General features: G+C 40.2%; 1 protein-coding gene and 1 long non-coding RNA gene across 2 annotated transcripts; one reads left to right on the forward strand and one right to left on the reverse strand.

The window, feature by feature from the left end:
- Window positions 1-116: 116 nt before the first annotated feature.
- Window positions 117-27527, forward strand: LOC141791931 (scavenger receptor cysteine-rich domain-containing group B protein). Its single transcript, XM_074672645.1, has 12 exons — window positions 117-238; window positions 5269-5408; window positions 11031-11063; window positions 13281-13319; window positions 17049-17351; window positions 17468-17536; window positions 19961-20275; window positions 22646-22714; window positions 22926-23009; window positions 23112-23426; window positions 26206-26295; window positions 26667-27527. Exons 2-12 carry the CDS (start codon window positions 5273-5275, stop codon window positions 26981-26983), a joined length of 1770 nt encoding a protein of 589 aa, XP_074528746.1. The 5' UTR covers window positions 117-238; window positions 5269-5272; the 3' UTR covers window positions 26984-27527.
- On the reverse strand, window positions 17486-20097 carry LOC141791932 (uncharacterized). The gene is made up of 3 exons (XR_012598341.1): window positions 19995-20097; window positions 17913-18031; window positions 17486-17582 (listed from the first exon to the last, which is right to left on the reverse strand). It is a non-coding gene; the product is annotated as an uncharacterized LOC141791932 (long non-coding RNA).
- Window positions 27528-27798: the final 271 nt, after the last annotated feature.

Genomic DNA, 27798 nt, shown 5'->3' on the forward strand with positions numbered 1-27798 from the left:
TTATAGTCCGGCAGGGTTAAAGAGATGAAAGAGCTAAAAGGAGAAGCGCTGGACACCCTGAGTTTCCTTCATCAGCTGCTGCACAGACCTCTGATTTTTTCTGTCTGACCCGTGGAAATAATTTGGCTGCTTTTTTCGGCTTAAAGGGAACTTTTGAGCTTTTTTTTGGTGGAGAATCGACATATTTTTATTTTATTCCACTTTTAACTGAGGGTGACATTTAATACTTCAACTGCAGGTAGGTAACGAATATGAAAATTCAGTTTTCTTTCTTGATTGTCTTGTTAATCACAAACATTTTGGCTTTAAATTGAGCTTTTTTCTGTCGTTGAATTTATTTTGAAACGTGTGCAGAACCAGAGGCATGTTAAAAAGTTTATGACATCATTTCTGTCACATGTAATGCTACATAATGAAATGACTGACTTTTTATGACCATAACCTTTGAGGTTTGAGGAATTACTTGATAATACTAAACTTTTACCAAGATATTAGACTGTTTTCAGTAAAATTCAAAACATAAAAACAGCCTGTGCAGAAAAAAATTCTTCTTGAACTCTGTTTTGTGACCAGTGCAGTATTCTCTGTTTGAGCAGCTCAGTATCCTCTCAGTCAGTCAGTCAGTCAGTCAGAGACTGTCAGTGTTATTCTTTATCTCGGGCATTGAGGGGTATTTTTGTGAGGCCGGGATCTTTCAGCTATTTCTCAGTGCGGGGTAGTGAGAAGGGAGGGGAAGCAGAGCCAACACACAAAAGGCGACATTATTCCCCAGCGGATCTGCGCTACATCCTCGTATGAATGGAGTATTGAAAAACACAACATTGGGGACTAGATTATTTTTCATCCCTCATAACTGAGTCATTTGTCCTGGAGTTTCGAGTGGTTTGTTGGTACAGTCTGCAAATGAGACAGCCGTGGCTCTGGAGCCCTGTGCTGGTGTTAAAATCCCCACCTCCCAATTGGATGCACAATGACCTCTCTGTGGGCCTCTGGCCTTCTGTGCTGCACATTTTTCAGACAATACAGCCGTCCAGTAACACCAGGCTGGGCCATGAGGAACGCCGCACCCCAGCTGTCATTTAGTCTTTACTTTTATAAAACAGCTCCACAAATGTTGTAAATAACCGACAGTGTACAGCACACAGCTCAAGATTTGAGCATCCCCCCTTCTCCCCCGGTCTCCTGCGCTCCAAGGAGACGAGAGGCGCCCCTGCAGTGTCATCAGGTGCCTAAGCGTTTTGGAGGGTTCTAGTGACAGATTGCAGGAAGCAGCGTTTATGCCTGACGATGGGGACCACAGAAAGCAGAAATGTCTTTTTGTGCCCCCTGGGCTCGGAATGTCCACTATCTCCAGGGGCCAATATCAAATTCTCCCCTCATCATCCCCTAATACACATTCCTGGGTAAGGTCAGGGGGAATTCTGCGTCCGCCAAGAGACAAACAACCTGAGGCCGAGCCACACACTGCGGCCTCCAGATCACATCATGAGTCCAAAGCATCTGATTCATTTCTGGGATGTTTGTAGGGAAGAGTTTGAATTCAAGCCACCACAACTTCATCACAAAACCGTTAGAATACTCACTTTGGGAGCCAGCGTGAAAAATATCAATGAGACATCACACCAGAGACAGTGGTGCTGTAACAAATATCTGCTCTGCCACAAGCTGAGCATCGGGAAAAATCCCCACTTGTGCAATATTTGGTTTACACAACGATTACAAAGCAGCATCCAGTGATGAAAAGTAATGTGCAATAACACTTTATCTCCATTTTTTTTTAACTGCAACCTCTGATGTCAATAAAAGAGACATTTGAGGAAGAGCTTTAAACTGTAGTTCCTCTAGTGTCCACTTGAGGCTCTAAAGCCAGTCATACTACATCAACCAGTGTTAAAAAGCTGATTTTTACAGCACAATAAACATGTTTACAGCATGTTTACAAAAACAGTTTGGTCCAAATAGCTTCTTTGTTTGATTAAGGTTGTAGCTCTTTTGACTTGCGTACACACTTTAGCCGAGACAAGGAGCCAAATGTCCACCTGACCTCCACCTTAACACCACGGATGCTGGGTTGGGATCAGCAATAGAGTGAGTCAGCGTTTCCATTATGTCTCCTCTCATTGTTGGGCTTCAGAGGTCAGCTTCAGACACCACAGAGACCATGTCTTGCTACTTAGTCTATGCTTTTCAAACTACTTGGAGTAGATTTGGATATTTTTCAATTTTGGTGCCCCCTGTTGACAAAGCAACATACCTCTTTAGCCTTTTTACTGGTTTTGAGGGTTTTTTTTCTTCCTTTAACTAAAGAGGCTGTGAGGAGTTTGAAAGTGATCTTGAAAAAGTCTCCCTTCTAGATAGATGCCTGGTTGTAATTCACACTTGAAAATGAATCATCAGCACCAATATTACAGGTTACAGGTTATTTTAAATTGCTACTTCTGAGCTTCCGGGTCGGGTTGAACAGGACTGGACTGATTTACGGCACGTTTAAGTCTCTATGACAACACCACGCTGGCTGACAAAGTTTAGTTGTGAGAAGATATAAAACACAGAGATCTGTGTTTTTCTCAGCTACAAACAATTTCTGTGATTAATTTTGTAGTGATGGTGGACACTGGAGCCTAACTGTCAAACAGAAAAAAGGACAGAAGAGAGAAAAAAGATAAACAGGAGAGAGATAGAGCACAAGCTAAAGGCTAACACAGGAGCTAAACTGTTTGTGATAATGTTCATTCCAACCCACAGTCAGCAGTTATTCTGCAGTGGTCTGTTCAAACTTGAGAGTCTATCAATAAAATGAAGAGTGAGGTTATGTTAGCTCTGATTGGTAGATGACTGGCAGGACAGAACCAGGATTCACTAATGTTACACATTACAGACATGTCTCACAGCAACGGGCTGTCCGCTGAGCTAAATACAAACAGCTACAAACTACAAACAAACTGACAGTGTTTACTTGTTGTCACGTTAGCCTACAGATATTTTGGAGCACCAGGCTGACGATGTTGCTACAATGTCTACTACAACGTTTGCTTGATGTCACGTTTCAAACCATATTTCTATGTGACTTTGCTGATAAATACCTTATCTCGGCGTGCTGTATCCAGCAAAAAGTTGTCTTGAACCAAGAAAATTTGTTTCAATCTGATCTCCATTTAATTCCAAAACAGGGGACACGCCACAAGCCCATACTGACTGCTCAAGAGCTTACCTCATTAGGGGATGCAACCTGACCACTAGGCCATAGCGGGGGCCCCACAAGAGGTTTTTGTTTTAGAATTTCAGTATTTTCTTTTAAAATATGGAAATGTGCCACACATCATGATACTTTGCTGTTGAAATTCTAAAAGAAGCAGTTGAGTCAGCGCCAAGGTTATAATAGTTTTGGATTTGTCATTATAGTTTAGTTTTAGTTAGTTTTGAATTTTTTTTTCCATTACAGTTTAGTTTTCATTAGTTTTAGAGCGGGTATTCTAGTTTTTATTTAGTTTGGATTTTTGCGACAAGGCTTAGTTTTAGTTTAGTTTTAGTTTCGTTTTAGTTTTTTCGTACTTAATTTGCCAGGTGCAGGATTCAAAAAGGTCAGAGTAAATATTTTGTAATGCTGTTTATTTTCCAGTCCAACATAGTGCTCACTGCTCAGTCAATGCTGAATCTGACCTGGCTGCAGCTGCCTTGAAAACAAAAAAATTATATAAACTTAATATAAAAAAATATATATAAATAAATTATATAAGAATAATGTTAACCTAAATTACATAAAAATAATATTAACAAAAACTATATAAAACTATACAATATGAATTTAAATATTTAGAAACTTGGACTCTGTAACAAGAAAGGCAGACTTAAATACAGTTACAGTTAGACTAACATGCAATTAAACTTTTTCAGATGCTCTGATTCACTGCTCCATTACGTTTCGTCGCAACACAGCGCACAGTCAGTCAGTGCAGTAAACAAGCACGACCCAGTAAGTCACTATGATGGTGCCATTAGCACTAACAACTGCCTAAAACTGTCGTAACATTGGTCGGACTGATTTAAATTCTAAAGGCTATTAATATTGCCACTAAAACTAAAATCATTTGCTCTATAATTTTGGTTAGTTACAGTTAGTTTTGAAAACACAAGATACAGTTTTAGTTTACTAGTTTACTAGTTTTTATTAGTTTGAGTTAACTGCAATGTATTTTAAATTTTCGTTTTCGTTTTAAGTTTCATTTTAGTTAACTATTATAACCTTGGTCAGTGCGCATTTTTTTCAGAAATCAAAGACATTAAATCCATATTGTTATGGTCTTATTTGCTTTTGTAGCTTACAAAGAGGCGTCACATCAGTATCAACATTGGTCTATTCCATAACAGAACTTCTCACAGTAGCTTTAACCATTGTTTAAACACAAACAGGCCGCTACATTTACCTTTCCACCTTTCATACAAACAGTGGCATTAGGCTCTGCTGATGGTTGGTTTGTTTGCTGTCATAGATTAAAAACTCACTCAGTGAAGCTGATCTCTGTTTAGAGCTCATTAAAGAGCTGTGGTCCAGTCAGATCCTGTTGTATTGAACAATATTTCATTCATACTACAGCGTATTCCATTTGACATCTCCATATCTCAGTATGACACAAATGTCATTCATCTCAGTTTCTAACTGGTAAAGCATGCAGGGGTTTCACCATCTGACTTCAGCTCTATCGCCCTCTGATCACTGAGTGATTGTTGGTGAATCCCCAAAACCCTCTGACTGGAGGAAAGTCCCCTCAAATACCAAACACCTCTCCACAGGTGGCTGCCTTCCACCTGAAACATAAGGAGCTGTTGGGATGTGAAACTCCCTTAGCTCCAATAATCAGAGCGACAAACTTCACGTCACACACTGTGTCCATTTAGTGCTGACCAAACACAGGTGTCACTGGACTTCCTGTTACTGGTGATTTTTGGCTGAAGAAGCACTTTTTGGTGGTGATGTCAAAGAAAAGTCCAGAATCTGTTCCTGGTTTCCTGCAGAGGTCTTAGTACCCTATAACACCTTCCCTAAGCTCTGCCCATACTATGAGTCCAGGTCAGGGTCTGTTTCTGAGCCTGACCCCAGACTGTGATCAATACTTACTACAGCACAGCAACAACAGCTGCGGGCTCTAACAAAGGAAACAATCCAATACCACAATGAGGTTACTCTGAACCAGGGCAGCAGACACCCAGTGTTTTGGAGTCGCAGAAAAGTGTGGACTGACAGCGTGTGTGTGAACGTGTGTGTTCCAGGCGGATGGTCAGTCCAGCAGCCATGCGAGGCCAGCGTGTGGTGGAGAGTGAGTGCAGGTGCTGGAACCCGGCCGTCTGGCTCCTCCTGTCCCTGCTGGGGTCCCTGGTCCTGGTGGGCCTCAGTCTGCTGCTGCGGTTCGGTGAGTGTGTGGGTCTGGGGGGATTTGTGTGTCGCAATCAGTCCTGTTGTACCTAGTGATTTTCACAGCTGTCTATTTCTCACACTGTTTGGAAGTACTGCAGTTGATCAGGTCTGACTCAGGTTTAGTTTTTTAACATCTACAGACGTAAAACAGAGAATCCTTTTACTGTCCAGTTTGAGGGTCAGTCAGAAATAAAAATTAACTTAGATCTTGTAATGGTTGAGGATGTTTTGATATTACAAAGATTATGATACTGAAAACTGCAACCTGCTGAAAGTGAACTGTTTCAAAATGATTAAAAAAAATATATATATATTACAATATAATCTAATGCATTTCCTAAGAAATGGCATATTTTGAACTGAAAGCATTTTTAATGGGACAACTGGTATCTGAATCACATTGACATGCAGCAAATTCTTATCACAGTAAAATCGAATAAGTACAGACTTGACTTAAACTACAGTAAATTACTGTTAATACATTAAAGAGATGTCAGTTTTGCTTTAAAGACAAGTTTAAATGTTTGTTGTCAAAACTTATCATGTGCAAAGTTTTCAATTGTGATGTTAACTTGTTGTAATCACCCCATCATGAAACAGCGAGCTGCTGTCAAAGGTTATGCGAGAATTAAAGGAGAAGAACAAGAAAATTGGGTAGCACTTTAGATTACAGCCCGCGTCTTACAGTGTAGTTTCCCGTCTCTTACAGTGTAGTTTCGTCAACTGTAGGGGTAACTCTCACACATGTACCTTGACATTTTGCGGTACCTATCGGGTAGTTACGCTCTCGTCTTACAGTGTAAGTCCTGGAGTCTTACAGTGTAGTTTCGTCAACTGTAGGGGAAACTCTCACACAAGTACCTTGACATTTTGCGGTACCTATCGGGTAGTTACGCTCTCGTCTTACAGTGTAGTTTCCCGTGTCTTACCATGAACTTGTCAAAACAGTGTAATTTTCCTGGGCATATGCTTTTGCTGTTAATGTGCCACTTCCTCTTAACAATCAGTATGGTGAATAAAGTAGACCAATGATGAACCTAAACACTGTAATGTATTGATGAGTATGTGTTTCACACAATAATGATAAGGCTTGCAGATGTAAAAAAAAAAAACTTTATTTTTTCAAACACACAGAGACCCCACATAGTAATTCACCTTTTAAGTAACCCAGCCATTAAGTAAACACTTGCCACTGCTAACTGTCTACCTGTCCAGTACTTCCACTGCGACAACCCACTACTTTACCTGTAACTACTGGTCAACAACTGGAACCGGGCTGGATTATAAAGTGCACACTTGTTGGCTTGACTTACTGTGTAACTACCCACTACTTTACCTGTAACTACTGGTCAACAACTGGAACCGGGCTGGATTTTAAAGTGCACACTTGTTGGCTTTACTTACTGTGTAACTACCCACTACTTTACCTGTAACTACTGGTCAACAACTGGAACCGGGCTGGATTATAAAGTGCACACTTGTTGGCTTGACTTACTGTGTAACTACCCACTACTTTACCTGTAACTACTGGTCAACAACTGGAACCGGGCTGGATTTTAAAGTGCACACTTGTTGGCTTTACTTACTGTGTAACTACCCACTACTTTACCTGTAACTACTGGTCAACAACTGGAACCGGGCTGGATTTTAAAGTGCACACTTGTTGGCTTGACTTACTGTGTAACTACCCACTACTTTACCTGTAACTACTGGTCAACAACTGGAACCGGGCTGGATTTTAAAGTGCACACTTGTTGGCTTTACTTACTGTGTAACTATCCACTACTTTACTGTAACTACTGGTCAACATCTGGAACCGGGCTGGATTATAAAGTGCACAAATGTTGGCTTGACTTACTGTGTAACTACCCACTACTTTACTGTAACTACTGGTCAACAACTGGAACCGGGCTGGATTATAAAGTGCACACTTGTTGGCTTTACTTACTGTGTAACTACCCACTACTTTACCTGTAACTACTGGTCAACAACTGGAACCGGGCTGGATTTTAAAGTGCACACTTGTTGGCTGTACTTAATGTTCAACTACCCTCTACTAGTGTGCATTTTATAATCTAGTCCAGTTCCAGGTGTTGACCAGTAGTTACAGGTAAAGTGCTGGGTTGTTGCAGTGGAACTGTTGAAGCTACTGACATCTGTGTTTCTATGATGAATAATGCTTGGACACTTTATCCACACAGATACTCCGGTCAGAGAGTAAAGGCAGATACACAGTCCACAGTTCAGTCTTTTATGTATCCTTTAAGAAACAGCATTACAGCAACGGCCGGATGCATGGAGATTGAATGAACGAAGAGGATGAATAATGTGTGTGACATCAACGTCCAACAGCCACTTATCAGTAGTGCATCTCAACAGGGTTGGCAGTGTATGGTATCTGAAACAATAAATAACAGAAGGTGAATCAAAGACAGTGTCTACCAGACGTTAATGATGCGCCCACTTGCTATTTAGCATTAGCAGTGCAACGTAAGGGAAACAAGAGCCAAAATTCCTGCCACATAAACAAACAAACTAAATGTTTATTCCCCTCTGAACACTCCTTAAAGATAACGTGTAAGCTATTAAAGTACTTACTTCCTCGAGAATGCATCACTGATAACTTATAAGATGTTTTGAAGATGCTTTTAAACAATCGCGGAATCTCCGTTCGGGATATACAACTTTGAGGACCCCAGGCTGCCCGCATAAAGGCATGAACGCAAATACGCAAAATCCTAAGGACCCCGGTCTGCCCTCTAAGTTGCCTGAATGAAATTATATACAAAATGCTTGCAACACATCAACGAAGAACAGAGGCAATTTATAACAGAAAATACTGGATAGTTAGCCAGTAAGCAAAGGCAAGTGTGATCTTAATGGATCAGTAACTTAAAAGGAGAATTACAATGTGGGGTCTCTGTGTGTATAAAAAAATAAAGATATTTTATACGTCTGAATATCATTATTATGTGAAACCCATACTCATCAATACATTACAGCTTTTAACTTTATCATTGGTCTACATAATCTTTATCCATGCTGATTCTTAAGAGGAAGTGATACATCAAGGTTTGCATAGTTAGAGCATATGTCCAGGAAAATTACACTGTTTTGATAAGTTCATGGTAAGACACGGGAAACTACACTGTAAGACTCCAGGACTTACACTGTAAGACGCGAGCATAACTACCCGATAGGTACCGCAAAATGTCAAGGTACATGTGTGAGAGTTACCCCTACAGTTGACGAAACTACACTGTAAGAGACGGGAAACTACACTGTAAGACGAGAGCGTAACTACCCGATAGGTACCGCAAAATGTCAAGGTACATGTGTGAGAGTTACCCCTACAGTTGACAAAACTACACTGTAAGAGACGGGAAACTACACTGTAAGACGCGGGCTGTAATCTAAAGTGCTACCGAAAATTGTCAATTCATGATGTCACTAATTGTTGCTGGGTGTTTTGGTTTTGTTGTTTCTTTCCTAAACTTTTCAGGTCAGCTTTGAGTCCAAAGCTAATGGACACATTTCAGAGTCTGTCAGTACAGAGGATAGCTGGATAACTCAGTGACAAATGCTGAAATGAGAGTGGAGGATAACACCAGCCTCAGAGCATTGAGGGAAAAATATAAACAATCAAAGAAACAAGAAAAGAAAGCGTGATGAACCTCTCCTCAGTGGTCGGTTACCTCCACATGGTCACTCAGGGGACAGGCACGAACCCTTGGAGAGGCAGCACCCTCTTCTGGGAGTTGGAGCAGCTCTGTGGGGAAACAAAACTGAACAAAAGAAAAACAAACTCTGAAAGCAACAAACATTTATGTAACAGGAGGGCCCCTCAATGACAGGGGCCCTCAGAGGGATGGTGGCTCCAGCACGTGTTTCTGGTAGCTCACTTTGCATCTTGTGGCTAAGGTAGCTGTTGTTGCTTTAATCTGTACTGATTTGGGACGTTTCCTGTTGATCTGTAATTTACTTATAATGTTTTATCCTATAAAACACTGTATTTCATATAGTCATTATAGCACACGCCGTATCTAATGGTATGAACAAATTTAAAGAGGGGGTATTGTGGTTGTTTTTAAGGATTTAAATGGTCCTTCTGGTACCCTTGTACCAGCTTAACATGAGTTAAAGCTCAAAGGAGATCCCTATTTCTCTCACTCTGGGGTTTAAAAAAACCTTTATTTCATTCCTGACTGGCCAGTCCTCTGTCAGCCTGCCAGGAGCAGAGCTATCGGCAAACCTTGGTGTTTGAGGTCCGCCCCACAAATAAACCAGTTAGAAGTTCATTGTGTGAGGGCCAAATCATTTCTACAAGTCTGGTGAAGATTTCTTGAAGATCTGGTGAAGATTACATTCTTCTTTGACATAAATGTGTAGAAGACTGAAAATCTGCAAAAATCAAATCCGAACACCTGACATTGTAACTCTTTTTTGGGAGAGTTTGTCTGTTTGTTTGTCTGTCTGTGAACAACATAACTCAAAAAGTAACAAACAGATCTTGATGAAATTTTCAGGAAATGTTCAAAATGGGTTAAGAAAGAAGTGATTTCAATTTGGAGGTGATCCAGATCACTGTCTGGACCCAGGATCTTTTTAAAGGATTCTTTGTGTTCTTTGATTCTATGTGTATATAACTCCAGGATAAATGGTCAGATTTCTTTGAAAAACAATACAAGTTTATTTCACCATAATTTCTGACAGATGTTAAAATACGATCCAGATCCTGGCAATATTCTGGATACTAAGATCTGGAATATGAAATATGTACCGTTACACTGTCAGGTAACAAATTATTGTACAAACCTGCAACTAACACCAAATTGTAGCAGACAGTCTGCTGAAAGGGAGTATAACATTAAAGTAGGACTTAGGTGTTGGTGACAATCACAATATGCTTGGTGGAGGTCTGCGCTCTCTGAGTACTGGTCTATTTCAAATTTTGGAGGATTAAAAGTTGCTCTTGTGACTCTTTTATTCTTAGTTAAGAATCACAAACATATCCTTCCTAGGTTCAGTAAGTCGGTAAGCAAGCGCAGAGCCTGAAACTGAGAATAGCACTCCCTCTTAAAGCTTCAGGTCTCTGTTTTCACTTGTGTTGGCTTCTACCTTGCACCAATAAAGGCCTCTTATCTTTCTTCCAGGCTTTATTTTCATTGTCTGGATCAGATCCACAGTTTTTTTTTCATCAAGATCACAGTTTCCCAAACTTAATCTGATGCTAAGTGTGTACTTTAATGCTCAACAAGCTGACATGTTCTCGCCTCTAACCATAAACACTTGTTTCCACTGATTTTTTTTGACATGTGATCTGATTTCTTGTATGTCAGAACTGAGCTGCATATTTGGGGCATTACACAGCTGAAGCACCCAGTGTACCTGCAACTCAACTCCCTGTAGATGCTAGCTTTTGTGTCCACAGTTACTGTCCGGCTCCTGTTTACCAACGATGAATCAACAAAAGCCCTGTGGTGATTTGGAGCAAGGATCAATTTCTCTCATTGGACATTCCCAGATATATGAAGCCTGACATGCTTAAATACACACTGCACCTGGTGAAGTCATCACCTCTGTTCCTGACTAACACCTGTTTGTTTTCATCTTTCAGGAGACGTGAAGATCAGCAGACGATCTGTCTCAAGTAAGTATCTATTCCTGTTTTATTTTTCTGGATAAAACCTGCACATGACACCATACATAGATGTATCCCCACCCCCTTTAGCTAAGACAGGAAGTTGTAAGTGTAATATACTTGTTGCATTGTCCCAAACAAACGAGAGAAGCTTGTGACTTGACCCAGATCGGGTGTGACGTTAATTTAAGTCCCTGTGGTGTCTTCTTTGAGTCTTTGGAACCTGAGATGTTATTCTTCAGGTGTCAGACTGACCTCCATACGAGTCCAGATTCTTCCATAATGACCCTTAGGAAAAAAAGCAGTGAATAAAATCTTCTTAGAAATTCAGCATTCTGGGCAAAAGTCCCCAGTTTCTAAGTTAACTCTATGGAAGCCACTCATCACTTACAGGCAGCCTCAGTCTGAAGCCTAATGTGTTTAGTCTTAATGAGACCACATTTTTAAGTGGCATCATACTATATTAAGAAAACGTTTTGTTGAAAATTAGACTGTTTTGGTTGCATATGCTTTAAAAATTGAACCTTGTGCGACCTCAAAATATTTGATGGACTTCATGTGGTAGTGCGACTTTTTTCCATCTCTCTATAAATGTTCTTTAATACAGCCACCAGAAGCTTTTTATTATTGAGACAGTGTTATGATAGTAAAATGCATCTGTGCCTTTAACAAGGCATTATCTGTCAGCCACAATCCCTTTAATCCAACAACCACACAACAACCAACGACACAGCAGTTTTACATTCATAACGTTTATACTTATTTTACATTGATTTTAACCAGCCTTTAATTGTGCTGTCTAAGTGAACTTAATTGTCATTTCATTCAATAACTAGTTAGCTTTAGCAGAAGTCTTTAAATAGATACAGTTATAACCTAGGTGAAACTCTTTGCTGTGAAAAAATACACCAATGCATAAGTATTGAAAACTGCAGTTCCTTGAGTGCCCACTTGAGGCTGACTGTAGAAACAGCAAACGACATACACACCAATTCAAAAGATATGATCTTCACAACAAAAATACACATGTGTGCAGCCTGGTTCAAAAATGACTTTAGCCTGAATATATTATGTCTCCATCAGCACACACTGATCAGGGATGAATGTTTTTCTATGACTCAGGGATAAGGAGGAGATTCCACTTTTGAGTTTTGTGTACTCAAGGCCATAGGTGGTTTTACTGACAGGTGGGCACCATGTGGCTGTTTGTGATGAGACAAAAGGTATCCCTAAATTCCACCTGTGTGCCTGTAGCTAGGTCAATGCAAAGCTACTTTGGGACAGTATTTGTATATATGCAGATGATAGTCTTTAAAACTCACCTTAAGAAACAGAAAGGTGATTTCACCACGACTATGTCTGTATACGCTTTTGCCCATGAAGGTGGATTAAAATATATTCTACTCCCTCATGAAATGAATGACAATGTGATTTATTCTTTCTAGATTAAGTATATATATTTTCAAAACTTCATTGATCATGTTACAGGTTGGATAATGTTGAAGGAAAAGTATAAACCTGGGAAGCTAACCCTAACAGTGTGAAACAAAATAAAACACAGAGATAATAAGGGCTGGTTTCAGGAGCGAGAACTCAAGTGAGGATAAGCTCACCTGGACTTCGTGGTGAGCCAAGGCGTGTAGTTTTTGTGTTCCTTCCTCCACAGCTGGAGCAACTTTTCTAGATTACGATGATGTCATTAAGGTGACTGAGCTCTACCTCCAGAAATGATGCATTCAAAGACATTGGACAACCCAGTGACTCTTTGACACCACCTATCCAATCATGATACCTCCATTATGAAACCAGTCCAAAGTTATTTGTAACCTGGACGAAAGGAACTATGGGAGAATTTTTTACCATCCAAAAAATTTGGATTGAAGCATTTGGGAACTGAAAGGAATTTTGGACTCGGGGTCACACAAGTGAGAAGATCACTGAGGAGCGAAGCATTATGTTGGAAAGTAAGCATACATATCAAAAGTCTGACTCATGGAGGCTATAGGTAAAATTCTGGATCTGTTCATTTTCCCAGCACACCATTAATCAAACATACTGAGTTTTTCCGGAACCACATGGTCTGAACATTCCTCCTGTTGCTCCTTCAATCTGTGTCTAGTGTTACAGGAAAGCAGATATAAAGTAGAGTTACCATCAGAGGCCAAGAGCCTCCTTTCAGCAAATCATTTCACCATGCTCTCTGTCTCTCTTTGCCTCCTGTTACAGCCTCTGCTCTACAAGACCCTGTGACGACACAATACCAAGGTAAGCACGAGCAAGACACCCACTTCCAACTCCACCTCCACGCCCACACCTACACAAACACCTACCCAGACATCTGTGTAGGAAAGCATGTCTGTATCCAGGCCACAGACTGAAAACCTATCAGTGGCTGGCTGTGTGTCGCTGAACAGAGAGCACAGAAGGTAGATCAGTGCCCGGGGCGTTTTAAAACAAGGTCATTTTCCCAGCACTCCCGTTCCCTAATCCCCACTTATTCTCCATGTTACCTCCCTCCCCCCTGCATCCTTCTCACTTAAGTCCAAGGAGTCATGTGGCCTATTGTGTACAGAGGGACTTCTTTTGGATGCTATTAAATGTCATCATGTTGGTTCACTTCGTTTTTCCAGCTAACAATGGACTTTCCATTTGTCCGTCTTTTAAACTCTGAGAGGAAATGTTTCCATGCCAGCCACAGGTCCTACATCTGACACATCTCAAATAAATGGGCAATCCTGTAGATAAAATCCTTTTAATCAGTAGAAAACAAGACCCTTCTGATTAATGCATCAGATCTGTTGACTGTCTGTTTGGGGTACCACAGGGATCTGTTTTTGGACCATTCCCAGTCATTTTTACTCTTTTTTTGACTCATATCAAAGTTACTTTTTGATACCCAATATGAAGTCTCATGGCTTCATTAGATAGAAACAAGGAAATGTTATGTAAACAGATGGGAAAGCAGAATTTTTTGCTGTGAGGACAGTTTTTTGCCTTTCTGTTAATGCCATTTGAAAATTGAACAGATGTGTGGACATCCTTGATGTTTTCATCTTGGAAATGATTCTTTCTCCTGAACCCCGCTCAGTTTTATTTACCACACTAAAGGCTGTGGTATGCCTTCCACACGGAAATGAGAAGTGCGGAATTAACACAGGAAAATGTGGCGTCTGTTCCCAAAATGAAGGGGATGGTGTATCACAAACCCACACCTGTAATGCACTTTGTGTTAGTCTTGACCAAGATGCAAACTCTGGTCTAATGGTGCAGCCACACCAAATGCGAATTTGCGGTGCGATTACATACAAAGTCAATGCAAAGGCGCGTTTAGCCGCCGATTCGCCTCGGGTGGCGCATTTGGCGCGGCGCGTTTGGAGCGTACACGTGTGTGGGCGGTAGACGCGAATTCGCTCGAGTTCAAAATATTCCCCCACGACGTCATTGTTTTGACGACGTTGAGGGGCAACTGCCGCCTGCTCCGGCTCCAACTCCGCCGGAGGATGGAGGAGAAAACAGTCTGTGCGGTGTGTCATCATCCAGAGTTATACGATACGACGTGTGTACTCTACAGAGACCGGAAAAACAAGAGCAGGCTTGGTTGAAAGTCTCTGAGGAGACAGGTTTTGAATGTCAGTTCTGAAAACATTCGTTCCCTGCTGGATTTGCCTGCACAGGCTATCACTGAGTCCGACTGTGTTTTCCTCAGCGGAGTTTTGAGCCTGATAGAGAGGAGGAAAGAGTGGGGCAGGGGCAGAGCCAGGGAAAAGATGGAAGTTCTCTGTGCTCCTCTCTTTCCTCCACCCCTTCATTATCCCCAGGGAGACCTCCGGGAACATGGGTCGGGGGTTCGGGTGGTCGGGGGTTCGGGGGATCGAGGAAGGAGATCGCAGGGAACAGCCAAGCAGGGCTGGTGGATTACCAGGGAGAGGCAGCAGGCATTGATTGTGATCTTTCACACACTCTCCTGTCATGCTTTGGAAACCACAGCTCATTGTTTTTCAGCTGCTCTTTTGGACTTTCGGTCTTTAAATGAACGAGCTCTCTACTCCGCATGCGCAGTACCGCATTCGCGCGCTAACGCGCGTTCGCCCCTCAGCTTGTCAAAAAAGTCCAGCGGCGAGACTCGGGCATTCACGCGGCGCGTGACAGGCGATTCGCGCGAGTAAATTTGCGTGTTCACGTTTGGTGTGGCCACGGCATAAGAAAATGAGACGATGCTGAAGTGCTAAAATCTGCTGTTTCTTGAGCGTCCACTGGCTCCGGAAGTACCAGAAGTCACAAACACACCAAGACAAAAAAAGCCGTTTTCAAAGCAGAAATTAACCTATTTACAGCCTGGTTCAAAAAACATCAATTGTCTGAATCACTAATTTCACTATAGGCACACTCTGTATGGGGGTTAAATTTTTTTTTTTCAACTTGACACTTGACAGAGGATATTAAGATCTTGAGCTCACCCAATCAGAGGCACAGCTCAGATCATGTGACTGGTGGACATCTTATAGGTGTACACGAAGCCCCTGCTACTTCCAATATAGCCGTGATAGTCGATTTGCTTCAAAAGTGCGTTTCAGAAACAGACGGGTGACGTCGGGGAAACTACACCCATTAATTATACAGTCTATGATCTTGACCAGGTTTCCTTGCACATCTACATTCTCTCCAAAGTGCTTCTGCTTGAGTTTTGACTGGTACCCATTTCACATTTCTTTGAACCAGCGCTTCCCTTTTCTTGCTCCTTGTTCAAGATTTGATCGACTTTTTTTAAGGATAAAGTACTAGGACCACAGTCCAGCTCTGACCTACTGCAGGTCGACAGCACCCTGATAGTCTTTGATCAGACTGAAAAACAAGTATTACTGTACCTTTTCACTGGCTCTTCAACTGTGGAGTGAGCTGCCCCACCAATTTCACGATCAGATATAAAATTCAATTTTCAGTTGTGTTTTTAACCCGCAATGAAAACCATGGCAGTGTCTTTCAGACATTAGACCCGTGTTGGCCATTCAGAATGAACCTCCAAAATTCAGCTGTGAGGTTTGAGAACCAAAAACTTAGTTCTTCATTTTGGCCAGAATTTTCAGAAAACATTTTTTTAGTGAAGTAAAGCTGTGATTTGTGTGGAAAAGAGGCCAAAACATATAAAAATATAGATATGGTTTCCCAGATACCTGGCTACATGTGGACATGGCCTAAATGACTCAACTCAGGCACGTGAAAGATAAACACACAAGATCAAATTTTTGCACCAATTCAAAAACTGCAGATTTTACATTTTGCACTGTTGGAACTCAAGAAGCTTCTAAGCAGAGTTTAAAAATGCAATAAGAAGAAATAGGAGTGACGCAAAAAAAATAAAAAAAAAATAAAATTAAATAAGTAACATTTAAACTGAAATCGTCTGTTCATCAGCTGATCAAAAGTCTAAGACAAGAGTCTTCAAAGACAAAGTCGGCACAAAAATGTGGATCCGGTGTCATTTCCTGTCAGGTATTCACTCTGTCGTGACCTCCTGATGGTGAAGGCTAAAAAGCTTCCTCTGCTTGATTGTGGTCAGAGCGTTAAGCTGCATATGCAAGACCTCCCATAATGCACCATCGCTGCTGAGGTCATGGTAAAACAGTAATTTTGAATTCCTTTGAAGATCCTGAGATTTATGAAATAAAAAAACAAGTGGCAAACCCAAAAATTTTTCACAAATGCTGAGTCAGAGAACTATGTTTGACACAAGTTGAACCCAATAAGTGCAAAATGTAAATTTGTGCAATTTTTCAACTGGTCTTTAAATTTTGATCAGGTGTGTATTGTAAGATGTTTGCAGAAGTTGCAGGAGTTTTCACAGGTGAAGACAACATTTGATTTGCATTTAGTTTGATGGCTAATAAAAGTGTAAAACCTGAACTTTTCGATCCATTGTAAACAGAGATCATAGTTCTGAAGAAACACTGACAGCAGACTGAATGTGACGTGTGTAATCTGCTCATTTCTCCAAAGTACAACTAGTGAACGGACGGAACCGGTGTGAAGGCAGAGTGGAGGTGCTCTACTACGGCTCCTGGGGCACGGTGTGTGACGATGAGTGGGACATGGTGGACGCCAACGTGGTGTGTCGACAGCTGGGCTGCGGGGTGGCTGTGGCAGTGGGCAGCAGCTCAAAGTTCGGACAGGGCTCAGGACTCATCCTGCTGGATAACGTGAACTGTGATGGAAGCGAAACGGACCTCAGCCAGTGCCGAAACCTGGGCTGGGGAGTCCACAACTGTTACCACTATGAGGACGTGGCCGTTACCTGCAGAGGTAAATGCTGTGAGGCATCACTGTGAGCTGAAATGATGATGAATCATTCCTAATGTCAAGTTCTGGAAACAAAGAGAGCAAATTGACTAATTTTTACCACCTCTTTTTGCTGCCAGAACCAGCCGGCCTGGGGGGTCAAGGCTCTGAGGATCGCACCACACCGCCCACGGACATCTCTGGTTTACGTAAGTGTTCCTGCTTTTATCTAAATGAGACTGTTGTACTGCCAAACTGAAATGAAAGTGGGATTGACTTCTTCTCTTTGAGGGAGTAAAAGGCAGATAGCCAGCATTAGAGCTCTCAACTTTTATTCTTAACTCTCAAAGAAAAATAAGTCCAGGGACCAGCTTACCAACATGGCCAAGTGTTTAGATTTTACTAAACCGTTTGATTTATAAGGAAGCCAAAATAAAACCTGAGACCTGAATCATATGAAGGAAAAAAAAAAACCTCCCCCAATATAAAAACCTGTGCTGTCTATTTCAGCAAAAAAAAACAACAACAAATGTTTGCTAACATGTTAGCTTAGTGCTCAAAGTGGAAATAAAAACTGCTACTCACCTCATACACTTGTTGGCTTAGTCAGCCCTGTGGTATCATGCAGGACTGCTCTGGTTCCTGTCAGCTTTGTATCCTTTCACTCAGACTTTCTGGTTTATCCAGCAGTTCAGAGCTAGTTCCTGGTAATGTAAAGTCCAGTTAAAGTGAAGCAGACAAATGGGACTTAAGCATTAACTAACATCACAAATAATAAACGTCTTGAAGGATGCTGTATGTATGTATGTTTATATATATATATATATATATATATATATATATATATATATATATATATATATATATATATATATATATATATATATATATATATATATAGTTGGATAGATAGATACTAAAAATATATTGTATGTATGCACAAATAAGACATTATTTTGTACAAAAAACAGACAGACACCTGATTTGATTTAATCCTTTAAAGTGTAAAACTTCCTCTGAGTTTTTAAGGTGCTACAAGATTTTTTTTTTTAAACAGTTGTGTTTACAGCTTTAAGAATTAAACCTAGATCCAATATGCTGTGTGAATAAAACCTAACAAACCTGGTAAAACAACATGTTAGATGTTTGTTTAATTGTGTAGTTTGCATTTTTGTTTATGTCATAGTACTTTGTAGACATTTCTATAATTTTTAAACGATTACACAATCAGTCCTATTAAACTGTCAAATGTTGTGACCAAAAAAAAAAAAAAACAACAACAAATATTAAATCATTCACCTCCCTAGAGTTATGTAAGTGTGCTGATGTAAGTTATTTGTATTAAGTTATCTCAAAGTACATTTGGAATTTTTAATTTCGTATCTTGATACTATTGGTTTTGTTGTAAGGTCAGTCATCATGCTGTAGGAATCAATTTTGTCTCTATTTTTTGATCAATTGGTTTAAAATCATTTTTGAATTTATTTTTTACAGTGTAGTAGAGTTATCAATTAATTTCCATGATAACTTTTCTTAAAAAATATTTTTTCTTAGCTTCAAAGAAACCTCATTGAGTCCTTCTCATTACATTTGATGATTTTTGGAGTCATGCTTCATTTTTATGTTTTCTTTAAATAAGATTTGCATAAGGACTCGTCTGATGACCGAGGCTTACATTAAGTCTAATAAGAAGGTTTTTCTTTCTTTTTTTTTGAACAGACAATAAAAAATGCTCTGCATTCATCTGGACATGTCTTAGCATACAGAGTGATAGTTATGATCTCAAGACTGAGGAGGATCCTGAGACGATGTGGTGTAAATTCAGAGGAGAGAAGTTTGCGCCCTGCTCCTCTTTGCTGAGTTTTTGCTGTCGTAATGTTGCTCTGAATTATGAAATCCTCGTAGATCTGCATTGTTGACTTTGGTCACACAGGAAGTACATTTCAGAGATCTATTTGTCACTTTTGAACAAAGAAGCATTTAAGACAACATCAAAGCCTTCTTAAGACGTGTTGGGTATCTGTGGACATCTTCATCTTCAAAAGGACACAAAGGCCTCTTGAAATTGTGAGCCGCTTTTATTGTCTGTTGGATTCCGTTTTTCTTTTGGCTGTTCCACCATAGTTTTTCCATCAGCTCCCAAGAGAATAATGTGAGACCAGAACAGAATCGAGTTTGGCAAACCTTTGACGTACTACGCTGTCTCCCCTGAGGCCTGTGTGTAAAAGCCACTGGAGGTGTGTGAAGTGTTTCTGAATGATGGACACATGAGAATGTCTTTTGTCTCTGTTCAGGTTTGTTTTTGTCCAGACTACAGCAGAACATGACAACATCTGTGCTTAGGGCAGAACCAGACTCCTCTGGAGTCTCTGTTTGTATTGTGTCAGCCGTCACCCGGGGTGTGACACAATCACTGGGCTCTGTCTATGTCCCAAGTGGATCTTTTTTTAAAATCATGATCTCAGTTCAGGATAAAGGAAAAAAAGGACTCTGACTGTGAACGAATTCACCCCAGTCTGTTTGAGCTTTCCAAAAAGATTAGAAGAATTTAAAGTATACAGTACGTTTAAACAGAGCTTAACTAAAATATTTTCACTGTCTACGTCTGTTATTTCTCATCCTTCCTGTTTTAGGAGACGGCACCATCCGTCTGATGAACGGACCTACCGCCTGCGAGGGCCGTGTAGAGATCTACCTCCAGGGTGTGTGGGGGACAGTCTGCGATGACGAGTGGCACATCGAGAACGCCATGGTGGTGTGCCAACAGATAGGCTGCGGCAGTGCGGTCACTGCGCACACTAACTCCTTCTTTGGCTACGGGACCGGACGGATTCTCCTGGACAACGTGAAGTGCAAAGGGAACGAACCGGACCTGTACTCCTGCCAGAACCTCGGCTGGGGGAAACATAACTGTGGACACCATGAGGACGCTGGGGTCACGTGTACTGGTACGCAAATCTTAGTCACAGATGCATTTGCACACGTCTCTCTGTCCCACTCTGAGAAGGAGACGTCAATGCTAACGTAAAGTCAAACTGCATTTTCACAGGTTTCAGAGCTAATTTCCTTCAAAGGAATCTGACAATTAATTATTTTGTTCTTCTAAATCAATCACTGCAACGGCGTATTAGGGCAAATTTACTAGTTTTATTAAGTTGTAAATTTTCCACTTAATGAACTTGCATATTTTCGAGTTTCTAAAGTCGTAAATTTGCGACTTTAGAAACTCGAAAATTTTGAGTTTTGCTCTCGAAATTTTTTTTTTTTATTATTTCTTTAGTGGCCCTAATACGCCGTCGTAAAATCACAAACTGAAAGACATATTTTTTAAAACACAGACACAAAATTGTATTTCATGGTCATGAAATAGTAAATTATACTAATTAGCTTACAGTAGCATTAGCTGTAGTAGCTGTCAACAACAGTTAGCAGATGCACAAAAAGCAAATGATATTCAGCGTGATGTAACCTTACTATTGTTACTTTTTGCCATAGATAAATGTGGTTATGACAAATAATGTCTTAACAAGTTATGAAATGTATCAGCTTGAATATATTAGCATTAGTCATGGGTTGCTAATATCATAGAAGGCTATGATTATACTCATCATGTTGTGTAAAATAAGTAATGAAGAGGTTGAAAACTTCATTAGCGGTTGTCAAATGTGACATGTCACCATGAATTGATGTCTCTATGCATTTTATTTTATTTTTAAACCATAAACTACTAGAAAAAAATTAGCTAATAGATACAATTGTTCTAAATATCAGCTGAGTGCTCGCATAATATTTATCTTTTACTATTAAAATTTTTAACAAACTGACTTCTTTCTTACATTGCTAGTTTGAAATTTTAGAGTTTCTTCAAGACATTTCTTAATGTGCTGAAAGCAACACAGGACAGACGGTCTGTAGATGGGGACTGGACCACAGTCCTTATTTTGACTTGTGAGAAAAACACAATAAGTTGTTTTTACATGTTTATTCTAGTAACGAAAATAACCACATCAGGATAATTTGCTTTCTTATGTGCGGTCTGTATCGTACAGACTCATGTTTTTCGCAAATGCAGTAATTTTAGAGGTTTTTCTAAACCAGTAGAAATGTACGGTGGCGTATTGCATTCACTTGAATAGAAATCCTCCTATTTAAACGATATAACTTTCTCATAAAAACAAGAATTTATTTATCTTACAATTTCCTGTTTTTATGAGATACTGTGTCATAAAAAAATGATTTCCCATGACGCTCTCCCGCATGACTCATTGCTGCATGCTTTGCTTATGCTAAACAGAGGTGCGAGGTCAACACATGAGGTGGATTTTTAATGTGTTTTAATTCACAGTTACATGTTTCAGGTGTGTTCAATGATGACGATTGAAGATTTTCAGGAATTTCTTTACTATTTAGATTCCTGTTTTTATGAAATACTATCTCATAAAAACAGGAAATTAAATTCAATTACAAAACCCCTGATAGTTATGTCGTAAAAACAAGAGGATTTATTTTTAATTTGGGTGAATGCGATATGCCACCATAGAAATGTTTAATGTGATCAAAATTAATCAATGGTTAAGTAATAAAAAAATGCAGTCATAGATTACTTTTTGAGGTTTGTATATGTTCCTAGGTAATCTCAATAATGTAGTGCAAGGACTTTTAAAAAGTAACATAGTCAATGCAAGTGTGAGGTCCAGATGAGGAAACAGGAGGGGAGGTAAAATGTTACGACTCTAAAAAGAAAAATAAAACAGACAAAAAAATAAAAGATGCTGCTGAAACACACTCATACATGCAAAGAAACAAGAACAGATATTGTAAATGAAAAGAAAATACATAATCTACTGTGATAAAGTAAAAACAGTAGTATGACATCATGGTGATAGGCCCTGGCAGAAATATTTTTTCTGTCTTGCACCACTGCCCTAAACACAAGCGCGCGCACACACAGACACAGGCTTGGACACACATGCACGGCCTCTTAAGAGAACTGCTATTATCACCGTGTAGGCTGGTCGCACGCTCAAAACTGCAAACCAGCCTTCATGTCACCGTGATTCATCAGGACAGACAGGTATCAAGGTGATTGAACAAATTATCCTCGTCCTGAACAAAAAAAATTACCCTCCCATACCAGTCACGCAGTGTTTTGAACATCTGCTTTTTTTTCCCTTCATGGGCCCGTTACAGCTGCACTGGTTACGCCATCAATATTTATGCCACTTAAAAAATTAACATCAACGAAATATATCTTAAACTTCAAAATAAAACGTTGACATAACAGTGGTTTGTGTCCTCTCTCCCTCTCCGTACTTCAGGAGTACCAACTCTCCCTCCTTCAGTCACAGACCTCCAGAATGGATCCTTGACCACAAACAACGTTGAAGGTAAACATACAACAAACAGTTCATTTGTTTTCTTTTCAGAACAGAGATGAGTGTGTGATTCTGCCAAATGACCATCAGGGGGAGCCATTTCTTCCCAATAGTTTTCTAATGTGCTTCTGCAGAAAACCTGCTGTTGAAATAGTTTAACTCTTTAACTTTTATAAATAATCACAAACATGCCATTTTTTCTTCTTGTAAATTTTCCTCACAGGTACCAAAGAAATCCCATTTACTGACTTACCGTCAACAACAACCACACCAACAACAGCCGTAACCACACCTGCTCAGACAACAGGTAAAAAAAAAACCAGCTTAAAACAGATAAAACAGTGTTTTGAGATTTGTATCAGTGTGGATGAGAGTTTTCAAAGCAGCAGAGTCATTGTCATGTTTGCAGCCAAACCATCCGTTCGTGTGATGAACGGTAACAGCAGCTGTCAGGGTCGAGTAGAGGTCTGGTTCAGTGGACACTGGGGGACGGTGTGTGATGACGAGTGGGACCTTACCAACGCCAACGTGGTGTGCAGGACTCTGGGCTGTGGCCCGGCTATCGCAGCCACAGAAAAAGCCCGCTTTGGATACGGTTCTGGCCCGATTTTGTTGGACAACGTGCAATGCCGTGGCTATGAGTCGGACCTGCGGCTGTGTCCTAGCCTGGGCTGGGGTCAGCACAACTGCGGCCATCATGAGGATGCTGGAGTCATCTGTTTACGTAAGTCCTGACTGCACCGCTGTCACATCAAAGCAGGCCTCACTAGGCGTACGCTTACAGTAAGCGCAGGCACTTTACTGAGCAGAGGGAATGTCTGTATCACAAACCTCCATCTACAGTCATCAGTTCCACTGGAGGCTCCCTTTTCATCCAGTCATGTGTACCCACCCTGCTGAGCTGGCCGGTTTCAGGGTATGACTGTAGTACTCTGAGGAGGAGGAGGAAGAGGAGGAGGAGGAGGAGCATGAAAAATACAGTGGATGAGTCAGGGCACATCAGCGTCACAGCATGCCTGCTGGCTAAATTTCACTTCTTTGAGGCTAAACCAAAAACACACACAGACTGCTCTTCACTGAGATTCAGGGTGAGAATGAGAAGTTGATTTATTTTCACCTTTTCTCTGTTTTTACATTCAATCCCAGAACAGACTCTTCAATGAACTTCTAAATGTTGTTTTGTTAGAAAGCCTGGGTCATGGAGGAAGAGTAAACATAGAAAACAAAACAACAACAGAAGTATATAAATAGAAATATAATCAAAAATGAATAAATCCTGTTCATTAAAAGATTTGCATGTGCATGATTTATAATCTTGTTTTCATTCATCCGTTCATCTCAATCTATCATGGTTAAATAAAATTGAGGTCACATTTTCTTATGCATGAAATATTTTTTTCCCTGGTGGCGTTTGTGAAATGGGACAATTCATTTAAGTTTTATCTATTGATGATAGATAAAGTCAACATGGGCAAACTGAAAAAGACCGACTAATGCAAGTGTCCTAAGGATGATATTTTGCAGCCCCTGTCCCTAGAAGGGCTTCTGTGAGAGTGAAAGATTAAAACAGGAAAGGAAAAGACATAATCAAACACACATTAATTACATCAACAGTGAAAACACCAGACATTAATGCAGGTTTGTTCCTTAGTAGACCAGGATTTGGTCTCTCTTTTAAACATGTTTATAAAAGTTTACTCCAGAAGCTGCTCTGATGGATCTGCTGGATCTTTTGCAGCTCTGTAGTCTCTTTAGGGCCATGTCCACACATAGCTGGGTATCTGGGAAACCTCAAATATTCTTGTACGTTTATGCCTGTCAGCCACACAAAACCATAGTTTTACGTCACTAAAACTTAACTCCAGCCAAAGTGAAGATTTTAGAAGATCTCATGGCTTCGTAAAACAGAGTTTTGGTTCTCACACGTGACAGCTGAATGACAGGGGTTCATTCTGATTGGCTGGCACAGGTTTCACCTCTGAAAATCGCTGCGAGATATGGGTTTGACGTGCTTTAAGCCGCATTAATTGGTGTATGTGCCTGGTTATGTACAGGCAAAAGTAGGGATGCGATCTGAAAACCGGTTCCTGTTGGGAATTGATAAGAAATTTTTCAATCCATCGATATCCTTAGCCTTTGTGTTTAACAATTCTCTTATCCATTCTTTACACTTTGCCAGAGCTGCAGGAACTTATGAGACTGCTCTGCCCCAGCTTTCTTAACTTAGCAGTTAGATAGCATTTCCCAAGAAAACCCTGTTTTAGGATTTCTAGCTTGAAGTTTTACTGACCTACGGAACACACAGAGAAATCTACATTACTCTCTCACAGGAGGTTCTTATTCAGTACATTCAACATGGTATAAATCTCCTTATTTACCAAAAACAATATAAACAAAATAGTGCTAGCTTTATGCTAATGTATATGGAAAATTGCATTGATACGCTAGCAGTTAGCATTCATTAGTGCAACTTTGGCTTCAGAATAGAATTTAAACTTTCATCACAGAAACATGTCACAATTACTCTTTTTAAAAAATACTGAGAATTTCAAATGTCAAAATACTTTCAAGCAAATGAAAGAAAGGTAAGGCTCATGGTTGGCTTCATAGCTACGGCAAGGTTCCAAACAACTTAGAATAATGCTATAACCACTTCGAGACACTAGATGGCCTACTTGAGTCAATAACATATTACAAAACAGTACATCATCGTCACATGAGGTGCAATTTTTACTTATTTCTTTGTATTTACCCTGGGAGACATTCAGATCCAGTGACAAATTACTTATTTATTCACTTGAAAAAAGAAGGAATTGATACGGGAATCGATAAATAATTGGATCAATAAGCAGATTTGATAAGGGCATTGATATTGATAAAATCTTACCAATGCCCATCCCTTGGCGAAAGTATTTTTAAAAGTAATTGAGGGGGCATAGTTCTTGAAAATACTTAGCTAAATGTGTACAAGGCCTAGGTCTTTACAGAGCAGTTGATGGGTATTTATACATAAAATTCTTAACTTTTTAAATGGTATTTTTGGGGCATTTTATGCCTTTAACCAGAGAGGACAGGACAGTGGATTGAGAAGGGTGGGAGTGGGGAATGACATGCAGGAAACAGGCCGTGGGCTGGGTGAGGGCGAACCTCAGGGACGTGACCTAAAGCCATCTGCACCCCGTTGTCACGATTTTTAAGACCTGATAGTAGAAGCTCTGTAAAGATTTGAGAGGTGACCATGAGTCACAATAAGGGCTGAAAGCAACACACTTTACAAAATGTCAGGCTTGAAATTTGTTTAAAAGAAAAAGAAAGAAAGAAAGAAAGAAAGAAAGAAAGAAAGAAAGAAAGAAAGAAAGAAAGAAAGAAGCAGTCAAGTGTGATCAGCTGTTTTAGAAAAGATTGCTTTTGCTTTGTTAACAAATATTACAATTAAAAAGAACAAAAATGTACAAGCCCTGAAGTGTCACTCAGGTTTCTTCTCTTTCCTCTGCTTCCCTCAGCGCTTGAGTTCTACTATGGTATAGGACGGGACTTCGCAGTAACCGAAAATGTGCCCCCCACCATCTCAACCACTACAGCTCCCTCTGAAGGTACGTTACATGTATTCCCAGCTAACAATCACCTGTTTTCTCTTCACTGTGTCTCTGTAACAGTAAAGAGGGGTTATTATGCTTTTTCTTGTCGTTATTTTTTCCCATATGTTCCCCTGCAATATCTTTACATGATTTACAGCTCAGAAATAAATCCCTGTTGTTCTCACACTGAAAACCCTTATTTTGAAACGCTTCATTTTAGCTGCTGTCTCTTTAAGGCTCCTCACTCTACAAACCCCTTCCCTCTGATTGGCCGGCTTCCTGGAGGCAAGGAGAGGGGCTATGGGCAGACCTTGGTGTTTGAGGCCACTGTGCCATGCCCTCCAATGTGACTCAGACCTTGTATGACTCTGCTTTTATGTTTGCAGGAATGCTGCGGCTGGTGGATGGCCAGCACGAGTGTGAGGGTCGGCTGGAGATATACTCAAACTCTGAGTGGGGTACAGTGTGCGACGATGCTTGGGACCTCCCTGACGCTAAGGTGGTGTGTCGCCAGATAGGCTGCGGAGAAGCCGTGGCGGCGAGGAGTGAGGCGTTCTTTGGGCCCGGCACAGGAACAATCCTGCTGGACAATCTGAAGTGCACCGGCTCAGAGGCCAGACTGCAGGACTGCTCCCATATATCCTGGCCAGTGCACAACTGTGACCACGGTGAAGACGCTGGAGTCACCTGCTCACTGTCGTGATTTCAGCACAACCAGGAAGTGAGCGGGCGGAGCATCCTGGGACTTGTATTCATTATGTAAATAACAGCGACCACATTGCTGAAGGATTACCTCACCACCAACAACATACAGATACAAATATGACAATATACCATCCCATACTATAAACTATCTATGCCTATTAAGCACTTTATAAATAAATATATGAAATAAAGAACCATGTACACAGTTTTCCATTTGATGATGAGACATTTTAACTGTCTGTCTCTGTTTTTTATACCCCACATGTTCAAATATTACACTTTATGTGTTTCTTTTGAGTGAGGAACATGTCCTGGTTTTAAACTCTTTGACAAAGGAGACATACTTCAGCTCAGAAGCATGCACATTTGTAGGATTAAAAGGGTCTGAAGTTTCAAAGGAATAAGACAGAATGAGAAGAAAATACAGTTTCTTGATCATTTTTTTTAAATCTTGTGCATATTCAGTGTCTCTCCTTATGAAGATAAACAATGTGTCACCTGTGTTCTGTAAACCATCACATAAATAAATGTAACTTATAATCATTTACATCTGACAAAATAAATGTTCTTATTTTTTGATAACAATGTTCCAGTGTAAGCAGGAAATGTAAGTTAGTTTGTGTCATTTTCATCAAATCTGTATCACCTCAGGCTTTTATAATATGATAACTCCATTGATAAACCTTTTATACAGTGTATTCAAAGGAGGGAATACACTCACCCACACATAATTATCTATCTATCTATCCATCTATCTATCTATCTATCTATCTATCTATCTATCTATCTATCTATCTATCTATCTATCTATCT

The sequence above is a fragment of the Halichoeres trimaculatus genome, unplaced genomic scaffold, assembly GCF_033239565.1.
Source record: "Halichoeres trimaculatus isolate MK-OKI-2021-1 unplaced genomic scaffold, fHalTri1.1 fHalTri1_scaffold_6, whole genome shotgun sequence".
Taxonomy (NCBI): Eukaryota; Metazoa; Chordata; class Actinopteri; order Labriformes; family Labridae; genus Halichoeres; species Halichoeres trimaculatus.